Raw genomic sequence first — 12,226 nt, 5'->3', positions numbered from 1 at the left:
GTATCACCTTATTTATTCTCACTTGTTGTTTCAATACTGTATTTATCCCTATCAGGATAATGCCCAGTGATAGTTTATTTGGCAGCACAGTTCATTCTTTCCTGTTGATAGATATACTTGTGACAGCCTTAAGAGAGAGTTAGCTTCCCTCTAACATGTTGTTACTTTCCAGACTGATCTCATTATTTATCATAATTGGTTTCCTTTTTCTGTTGGTAGTGCACTGAACCTTGTGGTGCAGGTACAGAAGGTAATGGATAGGATTGATACAGGTGGTGCTTGAAAGCTGGATAAACGCCTGTCTCATAGTGCGTGCTGAAGTGCTGGTGGTGCAGATTTGGGACGCTAGGGGAGCAGTTTCCCCTTGTGCAGAGCTGGCTTTAAGCACCGCTGGAGCAATCCCTGGTTAGGGGCAGCAACCCCCAACAGTCTGCTGGAGGCAACAAAAAGAAGCCAGTGGTTGACTTTGCCCTTGGGACTGTGGAAAGGCAAAGTAACTAAGTATGGGGAGGCACCACTGGTAGCATAGGAGGGAGGCCCTGACAGAAGTGCATTTGTTCCTACCTCTCCTTTCCTCTTGGAAGCATGAGGGCAGGAGTAGCAAATCAACTTTTCAGGGCCTTATCCACTTCTGCATCTTGGAGGGCTTCCCCACCTATTTTCAGTCTTTTTCCTTGTATTGGGTTTACGTGGCAAGGTTTTGGTAGCGAGGTGCTGCAGGAGTGGCTTCTGTGAGAAGAATCCAGAAGCTGCCCCATGTTAGATAAGGGCCAGTTTCAGCGGTCTCCAAAAGGAACCGGCTGCTGGACAGAGCTGAGCAAATAAGTGATATTCTTTGCTCCTCTGGGAGAGCAGATGTAAGAAAGGGAGGTAAAAAACAAACAAACAAACAAACAAAAACCCTTGCTGTGACACAGCATCTGGGAGTGTGAGGAGTGAGAGGCAGCCCTCTTGGCCCCAGCACGCAGCAGCAGTTCCCCTGCGGCCTGTGGAGAGGCCCCTGGTGGAGCAGGCTGTCCCCCTGCAGCCCACGGGTCCCACACGGAGCAGATCTCCACGCTGCAGCCCGTGGAGGAGCCCCCGGTGGAGCAGGTGGATGTGGCCTGGAGGAGGCTGCGGCCCATGGAGAGCCCCCGCAGGAGCAGGCCCCGGGCCGGAGCTGCAGCCCGTGGAGAGGAGCCCACGCAGGAGCAGGGGGTCTGGGGGGAGCTGCCGCCCGTGGGGGACCCGTGCTGGAGCAGTTTGCTCCTGGGGGATGGACCCCGTGGGACGGAGCCGTGTGGGAGCAGCTCTTGAAGAGTACCTGCAGCTGGTGCTGCCCTGGTGTCCTCATCTCCCTCTTTAACTGTGCTCCCTCTCTGCCCCCACAATGGCAGATGACTGTCCCCACCTCTTCAGGGGCAGTAATCTCTCTGCAAGTCCGGTTTGCATCTGTCCATGAACTTCAGTTGTGTTTAACTCAGAGTTGCTGAGGACGTGGTTCTCCTGGGACCTTGGGTACCCTGGCTGGAAGTCATTGTGCTACTGCCAGGCACAGCGAGCTGGCTGTGAAGTTACATCTGAAAACAAACAAATAAATACGCACACACAAAACAACCCAATGTATTCTGACAGTGTGGATTTAGGGAAATCTGATGGCATTATAGCTTTACTCCGATCTGTCTGCTGACCGGTGGTGGGAAGTAATTCCCTCTTGCATGCACTTGTAACCGGTCTTATCTTTTGTGGGGTCCCAAATGGGGACCCTGATGTCAGGCATGTGGTGCGTCCGGACTGAACCAGGCAAGGAGGGACTGCATGAAGGACAACACGCATGTGAGTGACGGGGGAGCAGCTGAGAACATCTCTGTGTCTTCTGCCAGTGGCATGCTTTTGAGCATCAGGCTGCGTTAATAGATGTGAGTTCCCTGGGAACTGCACAGCCTCCAAGTCAAGCTCTTGCCATCGTTATAAGACTGCCTCTGCCGTGCTCTGGTGGTCACAAATTAGGGTAGCCAGTGCCTTGCTGTGTGGAGCGAGCAAGCTTGGAACAGGTCTGCAAATGTGAGAGACCAGCTTGCAGCTGACTCAAAGAATGCATGGTGCTGGCTGACCACATTTTCAGAAGATCTGGGAGACTTCGTAGGTCTGCCGTGTCTCTGTCTCATTCAAAGTGGACGTTGTGTGTTGATCAGTCATAGGCGTATGACTGGAATAATAGCTGCTGTAGTCTGTCTACTTTAATCCTCCTTGGGTGGCGTTTAATTCATGGTTAAAGCAAAAGTTGGTGCAAAGTAGGTCTTTAAAGTGTCCTCTAAACTAAATCAAAATAATTTTAAATATATATATATATATTATTTACTATACTGACTTTGATTGCTTTTCTACAGTTACTTAAGAAAATACAATGTAACTCAGAATTTCTGATCCAATTAGTTTTAAACATTCATTTTTTTATCAGTATAAAAGGAAAGGCATGTTACAGTATTTTCCTTTGTTTCTTTTTAAGTAAAGAAACACATTTCCTTTGGTTTGTTGTTTTCATCTCTTCTTAGTATTAAAATTCTAAATAACAGACAAGAACCTAGCACAATGGGGGTTTCAGTGTTTTATGGATTGTCTGCTTATTACTGTTATTTTCTTTGGTCTTTGCTAGAAAAATCCATATGATTACCTGAGAAGGTATATTTCTAAACTAAACTGTTTCCTTCCGACGTTCTTCAATATTTTAAGATAACATATAAAAATATATTCATAACCCATGCTCACTTCATCACAGCTTTTGTGTTAGCCATTGGTACTGAATTTTACACGGACAGTTTAAAATTAGAGAAGTAATTTGGAATATATGAAAAAGATTCGTATTTTCTTGGATTTAGAAATACAACCCAAGCATATTAAAAAAAAAACCACAATTTTGAACGTCTTCCTGGACATAGCTGCTCCTGCATCTTTGTGTCATAAACTATGAAGATGATACCATTAGTCTTGCTTCCTCAACAGCCTGACAGATTTGACAGTAACTGAAATAGCAGCTTTTTTAGAGCTGTGAAGTTTAAGTTCACTGCTATATATATATATCAAATACAAATAAAATTTCATTTTTCTGATTTTAAAATATTTCATAGTTTGCTTGCAGAGGGTATTTGTTTTGATTTAACAAATATTTCATTCTCAGCATCCCGCATGACGTGAGCCCTGTTCTTTCCTCCCCTTCTCTCTGATCACAAACACATGAGCTGACTCTGCATTATTCTGGGGGTGACAGCCACCCATCTTGCTCTCTGTCCTTTTTAGATGGCAGTGACCGTGTTCTTTCCTTTGCTCTTCCCATGCCATCCCTCACAGCTAACGGCCTCCTTTTCTTTCGAACTGGGTTAATGAAATGGTTCAACACAGAGCAGTTGTATTTGGTTGAAGATTTCTCCATGCCTGAAGTGCAGCTGGCAGAGCTCAGTGTGCTGCCCTGAGAAGTGATGCTCCTTCTTGCAGCCTTGCCTTGCTTCTGTCCTTTGACCAATGCAGCGCTAACAAGATTGCTGCTGCTTTGACTTTTTTGGTTAAAATGTAAACTGCAGAGCAGAGAATGAGTCGTGATGTTGGAGCACAATCTGTCTTAGTGCTTTGAGTGGTGCCTCTTTTACCAATCTGTTTTATGCGAGCATTTTTTTAGGCAGAAGTTGTGAGGTCTGACTTCAGATAAATGTGTGTAAATACGCATTGACTTTGCTGATAGGTCAGAATTAGTATGTTGATAAATTGGATGTTGCAAGTGGTATCATGCTGCATTCTTCCAGCAGACCTGCAGGCTTGTTTCAATGAGGACCCTGATCCCAGATTTCCTGGATTTTGTAATGCAAACATACTCATAAATGCCAAACCAAAAATATTTGGTTTTGGGATGCTCTTTACAATAAATCGGAATATCGGATGTAAAGTGTTTTTAACAACAAGATTGAATCCTCCGTCACTCAAAAATACAAGAGCCTTTCTTTCTGTTCCAGAGTAAAATATGATAGAGACAAAGAAATTCTAGTGAATAAATTGACCTTGGAAACTGGCAGACTTGGTAAACTGCACCTGTAAAAGGGAACATGTATGTCGCTGCTCAGGAAGAACAGGAGTTGGTTGCTAATGCTATTCTGAACACTGAAATACACTCTAATAATGCACTGCGTATAACTTTGATTTATCTGTTTATTCTTAAGTTGTTGATTTTAGGTACTATATTCTCTGTATTGTGGAACAAACAGAGCATAAAATTGCATGTATTAAATATGCTGATTCTTTTTTTTCTCTTGGGACAGCCGTTTTTATAGTTGGAGATACACATAACAAAAACTGTGTTTAGGCAATTTAAAAGAAAGACTTTGACACAAAATCCCAACGAAACAGATTTTCCTTCAAATCTCCAAGACAAGACCTGAATACTGAGAACTTTTGTGCTCATTAGACCTGTATGTGGCCCAAGCCAGACTGGCATAGTGTTCTGCAGGATTAAGACTATTAAAATGTTGCCAGTAAAGGGCAATTTTAGGATAAATTTGTCAGGAAAATGGAAGGCTAGACCAAGGTTTTGTATTTTATCAGTTTGGGCTTATTATTTGACCGAGCTGATAAACAGAAATAAAATAAAACATAACGTTTTTTCCAGCTATCTAGATAGTTTGTATATAGTTAATGGCAGGGGACTCATTTTGTAGCTATGTTTATGGTGAGGGTCATTTTCCTTAGCGTACGGGGAGTTTTTTAGTATAAGATCTAGCTTTAGAACAGGAAAGAAACTAACAAATGAGTTCTGTGGGAGGGAAGTGTATTTTTAATAACCTTACATCTACAGCATCTGGTTGGAAAATGTTTTGGGTATGATGTTCCAAAAATGAAAGTACCTACAATATACTGTTTATAACCATTGCTTTAAAAAACCTACATTCCTCTAACTCAGCAAGTCTGTACAAATTAGAAAATTAACCATAATGCTTGATGGTGCCAATGTAAGAATATCCTCTTAGGGCTGCTTTTAAGTTTAAGTCAGTAGTATTTCAATCATAATTCTGAATGCTGGACAGTAAAGGATTAGCATATGAGTTTGGGCAGTGATCTGTATGTTTCATGGCATAATAGCTACATTTGGAAGCATCTTTCACTTCTACAGGCACAGAAGGAAGTGTCAAATTTGTACCGTAACTGCAGATAAACTTGTTCTTCAGATATTTAACGTAACTGTGTTTAAAGCTCGTAAGAGGAGAATAGCTACTGAACTGAAAACAGCATCCTCTTAGTCAAAACCAACTTTGTCACTGCTCGTGTACTTTCTGCTAGGAATAAATAGCTTTTAAGTCTATAGCCAGCTACTTATATTTGCAAATATTTGTAATTTAAAGATTTTTATGATGTACAAGAAAAACCATTAACAATTTATTTTTCAAGGGCTGACAGATTTTCCTCTCATCTTCAGAAATTCTAATGCTCGAGAAGTATCTTTAAATTTAAGCAGCAGCTTGTATAAAGATACACATGTTAATGTCTAGATCCTGTTGTTGGAGAATTTCTGTGGAATTAGAGAGATTACTCCTATTATATGGCTATTTTTACTTGTATTTTTCTTTGATGTACTTGAGAAGGAAATGCATTGTGTGTGTGTATATATAGATATGTAATAAAAGTCAGCTAACCAATACTATAATATTGGGCTCTTCATTGAAATTCAGCTTCTTCAGTCTTCCTAGTTGCACCAGGAACAGTTACAGGGCACTTGCTCTTTCTACAGAGGCCATCCCTTCTTGTGATGTGTGCAGTGTCCAGAACATTTTTCTATACGTGTGTGAGACGGACGTGCTTCCCAGAAGGGTTAGTGGTAAAGCAAGCACTGTCCTGGTTATAGTGCATCATAAACAGCTCTGGAATTTTCTTTGTGGATGCAAGTCTGTCAGTCAGGCTTCTACCCGCTGTAGCTTGGTGGGTGACAGCACAAGATGAGAATCGATTATTTGGGGTGGGTTTGCATTAATGGATTACCTCCAAATGCAGGTGATGTATATTCATGTGTTTGAAAGGATTCGTATTTCCAGTGAGTGTATTTTTGTTTTAAACAAAAAAGGCTAAGTTAAGGGACGGGCATTGTATTGTATATTCAACAATATTTTTTCTGCTGCTTATTTAGGCAATGAAAAGAGAGAGGGAAAATTGGACATGAGAAATTCAAGGCGTTTGCCTGTCGGAATTTTAGCTCTGCCATATTCCCTGGACCTTAGTTGGTATCTTTGTGTGATGTCCTTTATGGACTTAATAAGACACGCAAAGCACTAACTTAAAACTGCTGTTGTCCTTTGGGCTTCTGGTAATGAAAAAATTCAAAGCAGCTTTGAAAACGGCTGCCTGACAAAATATATCTGCCTAAATGCTGGAAGAAAACCTGGCTGGCAACATCGAGAAAATCTACCCTAAGACCTAAAGGAGAAGAACGGTTGAGGCGACATTCTCTTTCACCTCAAATTTGTGCAGAAGAACTTCTCTACAACACCCAGGGAGCTGGAGGGATCGGTATTTTGCGTGCACAACAAGGGAACAAAGATACTTTGAAACTTGGCATTTTTGTATGTTTAAAAAAATATATCTGCAAAGGTGAATTGTTTGATTAAATGATATGTGACGTGAAAATGCAATTGACTTAATTTATACGTAGAACATTCATAAGTTGTTACTGTATTTGTCCAGATATCTGTTACAAATTTAGGTCTCACTTGTGAATTTGAAGGCTTCAGAGGCTGCAGCTATTACCGTTTGCGTGCAGTTTCACTTGTACGTTACGACTGGTTCAGGCTACTCTGTGATCTAAATAGCCACAGATTTTAGCTGAGAAGTCTCGTCTACTGGTGATGCTTCTTGGTTGTTGGTGACCTGTGCTGATGTGACTAATTTGTCATGTTTGTGTAGGTGAGAGCTCCGGTTGTCTGGGTCCCTCTTGCTTGAGGAGTGCTGGAGATGGGTGAGGAGGAGACTGTCTGTATATATAGCACTAAGAGAGAACTGAGATTTAGGTTAGGGTAATTGAAAGTTGATAATTGCAAATTGACAGTTGGAAGGGAGAGCAGTTATTCCGTACTGCCTTTTTCTGTCTTGTAATACGGTCTGTAGCCGTGTAGCTCTCTGTAATTTTTCTTCTATATACATTTGATAACTTTCTTCTAGACTAGCCAGCCCTGTGCCTGCTAGTTACCGTGGCTAACCTTGCGGTGTGTGAGAATAGCTGTAGTCTGGGAAAGGTCTGACCGAGGCTCTAACGTGGTTCTGCTGTGAAAAGTGAGAGCCTGAACCTGGCCCCGCATGGGGATCAGTTGTTCAGGGGTGCCGGATTGCACTCGCTTTGAACTTTTCACAGGGCTGCAACCGCTGTCTGTTAAACAGTTAGTAAGGAAGAAATTGTTCCCCAAGCCAGGACCTGAAGATCAAGCTGGCTTTGTGTTAGGACTTTTTCAGTTCTGTTATCTGTCAGTTGTACATAATCTGGACCTTTTATGACAGTGGAAATCACACAGGTCTGATGAAGAGCGAAAACAGGCTTAATTTTTTTCAGTCTGTTTTTCATCTTGAAACTCACTGTATTAAAAAAAAAAAAAAAAAAAAAAAACAACAAAGTCTGGACCCTTCTTACACCAAATGTAGTATTGTTATTTAAAGCAAAATGTCGCTTTGATATGTCTATCCCAGAAGTGTTTGTAGGTAACAGATTCTCTACCCCTAATTACACTCAGTAGTTCCAAGCTAACTTCAGATACAAGACCACGACAAAACTTAAGAAAAACTGTACCCTGGTAGGTTGCAGTTGAGATGAAGAGCTAGAGAGAGACAAAAGGAGCTCTCAGTGGAGTTGGAAGAGGACAGTCCTTAAAGTGATTCACAGCAACAATTAAACCTCTGTTTGTGGATATAAGTAATATGGACAAAAAAATAAAGGATTATTGTAATGAAAATATGTTTACTGTGTTTACCATGTTAATAAACAATAATGGGAGTTTTAAGTACTGAAATTAGACCTTTTATCTTTTAAAAGGTAGCCTTGACCTGTTAGCCATAAGTGTTGGCTTTCTGGTGATTTTTGCAAAGCATGGGGAAGAATCTGATCCTGTATGATCAAAATCTTTTGAGAAAGAGTTTTAAACTGTTGCTCAAGGAAGACATGGCACAGTACGTTTTTGTGATGCAATGTGTAACACTGTTAAAACACCTTTCATTCTGTGTGATACCTGCTATGATGCATTTGAGTAGTTGGGTCTTGTGTAATGCGCTGGTGACTTGGATATCTGCCAGCAACAGCAGCTCCCGTCTAGCATTTATTATTTTAATACTGTATATGGGATATTAGCGTAAAATTTTCGAAGCTAGTGTATGCACTAAACATCATTCCTCTTTTGCATTCTGCTTTTCTAGTCCGGGACTGTGAAGCTGACCAAGCCTGTGGCATTATGGACCCAGCAGGATGTCTGCAAATGGCTGAAGAAACATTGCCCTAATCAGTATCAAATCTACAGTGAGTCATTCAAACAGCATGACATAACTGGTAAAGTATGCACTATCAGAAATATTTTACTTAGTTAAAATGTCATAAATTGTTTTACGTTGTTGTTAATAGATTGTGACTGTACACTGAGGGCTTTTTGTTGACTGTATGACTCAAGAACTGCACGATCTAGAGCAGGGGGACTATAACAGTGTCCACTGGCTGTGGTGTATAGCTGATTTTCCCCAGCTTTCTTAAATACAAATTTCAATTATTCAAGGTTAGTATAATAAGAAAAGAAGTCAGTGTGCATGTGGGTAAAGGCCGCACCCTGTTCATTCCAAATCAACCCCCATAAACATTAAGAAATGCCTTATGAGGAAAAACATAAATGATTTTTTTCATTGAGGTGTACTACCTTAAGGAGTTCATATCTTTTTGGCCTTTTTTTTTTTTTTTTTTCTTTTAATTACATTTAGATTTGTTAATCTGTAGGCTGGGAAGTGAGCCCAAGTGATCCCCACCCTAGGACTGAATCAGGATCAACACAGAAAGTTTGTTTCTGATGCATTTCTTTAACTTTGTTCTAGAAAATTTGTGATCAGAGGAGACTTTTACATCAATTCCAGAACTTTGTGGTTACTTAACTTAAAGTTAGTAGTTTTCTAGCATCAATCTGAACTATTATTTGCTGCTAGTGAAGCTGTTTTCTGCCCCAAGTCTGTAGCTGGAGTACACAGTTGTTCTTCTTGTGTTCTTTCCTTTATTGGATAGAGGGCTTCCCACTTTCACATATTTTCTTTAGCCAGTCTAAAAAATTCTTGTTTTGTCGTAGTTTCTCCTCCAAATACCTGCAAGACGTCCAAATGCTCAATACTTGGTGTTTTGTCTGCAAACAATATATTAAAAAGCATCATTGTATTTTTATTTTCCTATTTACTTTAGAAGTTGATATTGATTTTCTCGATCTGCTTGACTTTTTAACTCCTTTTCAGATTCTGGTAGTAGTATTTTACTTGGCCACTTTGAACTGACATCCGTTTAGCTGAGTAACTGGATTAATACAAATACAAATGCAACTGGGGAGTTAAATAACATTTTTGCTTGTTTCCCAGGAAGTAATTAGTCTGTAAAAAGTCTTATGTGGAACACTAATTTGTTCTCTGAAGTGGTAGTATACAAAACTTGGAAATGGCATTCAGCCATTTAATATAAAGCAGCGATTTCAGTTCCACATGCAAACCTCAGTCTAACAATAACGTATTGTTAACTTATACATGTTTTAATCTGTGCCTCTTTGTATATGTGCACTTGTGTTTAATTTTTTCCATTAATTCCCATTTTTATTACTTCCTTTTTGATAATGAATGATTGCAAACATGGCAAACTGAACTACTCATCTTCGATTGTTGTGTAGCCATGAATACACACATGGGTAATACGTGAGAAGTGGTTTGTGTCACCTTGGTAAATGTTGAGATTTAGTACGTAATCACTGCCTATTTCCTCTAAGTCATCATCTGATTCTCAGTATCTTAAATGCAGTCCTTAGGAGTGTAGTCTATCTCCACCCACGTATACATGGGTGGCTGCTTCCAGAGAGCTACCAGAAAATTTTGAAACGAAGTATTTTTTTCATTTTTTCTACTACTGTTTTACTATTACATTGTCTCTTTTTAGAATTAAGGCACTGTGAGACAAAGTTGAAGAAAAAATTGTTTTCATTTCAATTTAAACGTACATGGAAATCGTGTAGTTTCACTGTAGATGGTTGAAACTTTAAACTTTATAGACCTCTATGAAAAAGGAGAATCAAGATCAATCTTTCTTACTGTACTCAAAAGAGGTATAAGGAAAATATTAGTACAAGTGTTAGAAAGTTGGTGTGCAATAAAGAAAAGAGCTGCATTTGATCGTCATGGGTCCCTTCCAACTCGGGATGTTTGTGATAACATAAGAAATGTGGTAATATTTGTATGGATTTTACAAATTATTGTGATAATATTATGAGTGAAAACAGTAACTCAGGAGGATACTTCCAGTGTTGTTGGTCCCATGCCTCAAAGTACTTGACATATTTTAATAAAGGGGCAGAACACTAGATTTTTGGCTCAAGAAAAGCAGAATGTGAAATGAGCATGAAAACTGCTATGAAGATTAAGCCAAGATAGTGTAACTGTTTCCAGATATGGCTATGGAAAAGTAATGTGATTGTTGAAAATCTCTCAGGAATTAAGTTGATTTTACAGGCTTCTTTGATATGGAAAAATATGATGAAAGGGACTCGAAGAAAATGACAAGAAAAGGATTTTTAAGCTTTATTTGAAGATAAAATCTAAGGCATGGTTGTAAGCCAGGAAAAAAACTCTTGGACAAACATATCTAGATGTTGTCACCTTAACCATAGGTGTTGAAAAGTGTGGCATTTTGAGTACCTGGGGACTGTTAGTTAACGATTATAGTTTATTGGTTTGGGGGCAAAAATTTGAAACAAAATGTCCTTTGTAGAGGATTTATGTTTATAGCACTCTTGACAAAAAGCAGCTGCAGATGTATGAGGAAAAAAAAATAATGTTAGTATACCTAGCAAGGAAAAAGAAAACGGTATTTGTATTAACATTTATATTGACATAATGTTGTGGGACAGTGTACCAAATTGCACCAAATTTGGGGTAACAGTTGATGCATTCAAGACTAAGGCTGCCACTGACAGGGACTTAGGCTGGAGGAATGAGCCAACAGGAGCCGTATGAAATTCAACAAGGACAAATGTGGAGTTTTGTATCTGGGAAGGCAGAGCCCCTAGCACCCCATAAAGGCTAGGGCTGACTGGCTGGGGAAGCTTTGTTGAAGAGGACCTGTGGTCCTGGTGGACAGAGAAAACAAAACAACAAACTAACTGAATCCTGGACAGTATTAACAGGTGCATAGCCAGCAGATCAAGGACAGTGGTTATTGTACTTTACACATTTTATACTCCAGTTCTTGGACCTCCAGTGCTGGAAAGACATCGAAAAAATGGAGTGAGCTCAGGTGAGGACCACCAAGATGCTCAGGGCTGCAGCACTTGCAATGTGAGCAGGGCCTTGAGGGAGCTGGGCTTGTTCAGGCTGAGGAGGCAGCTCGCCAGGGGTAGGATGAGGGGACTAGCAGCAGCCCCCAGCGTGTGGAAGGATGTTATCATAAAGATGGGGCCAGGCTCATCACAGAGATGTATGACAGTCACTATACTTAAGTTGAACTGAGAGGTTAAGGCTGAATATATTAAGAAACTTTTCCCGTATAGCTGGGCATTGGAACAGGTTGCTCAAAGAGGTTGTGCAGTCTCTGCCCTGGGAGGGTTTCAAGCCCCAGGTGGAAGAAGTTTTGAGCAACGTGATCTGATCTCATATCTGCCCCTGCTCAGAGCAGGAGGCTGGGCTACAAATCTCCTGAGGTCTCTTCCAACCTGAGTTCTCTGGTGATGCTACAATTTGCTGAGTGCATATGGATCACCTCAGAACCAATTAAATGCATTTTGCAGGCAGTTAGGGAGTATTAAATATAGAAAGGTCCAATAAGAAGTTGGGAGATGTTTTTAATACACAAAAACTGATTTGGTGAGTGGAGCATCTGGTTGACATATTCAGCAAAAGGCCAGAGGTCAATTATATTGTGTTTGACCCAAGACTGGACCAAAACAATGTGAAAGACTAACTCAGAGGAAGATCTAAGGCACGCGATAAGAATTACCAGTGGTAGGAAAGA

At 40.4% G+C, this 12,226-nt stretch overlaps 1 protein-coding gene across 1 annotated transcript in view; it reads left to right on the top strand.

Moving 5' to 3' along the window:
- Positions 1-12,226, top strand: part of SAMD12 (sterile alpha motif domain containing 12) — a 175,151-nt gene that overhangs the window by 38,329 nt on the left and 124,596 nt on the right. The window contains 1 exon segment of the mRNA XM_080582046.1: positions 8,410-8,539. Within this exon segment, the coding sequence (XP_080438172.1) occupies positions 8,410-8,539 (130 nt within the window).

Source organism: Anser brachyrhynchus (genome assembly GCF_964034855.1).
Source record: "Anser brachyrhynchus genome assembly, chromosome: 2".
Classification (NCBI taxonomy): Eukaryota; Metazoa; Chordata; class Aves; order Anseriformes; family Anatidae; genus Anser; species Anser brachyrhynchus.
This window is presented reverse-complemented; position numbering and strand designations above follow the sequence as displayed.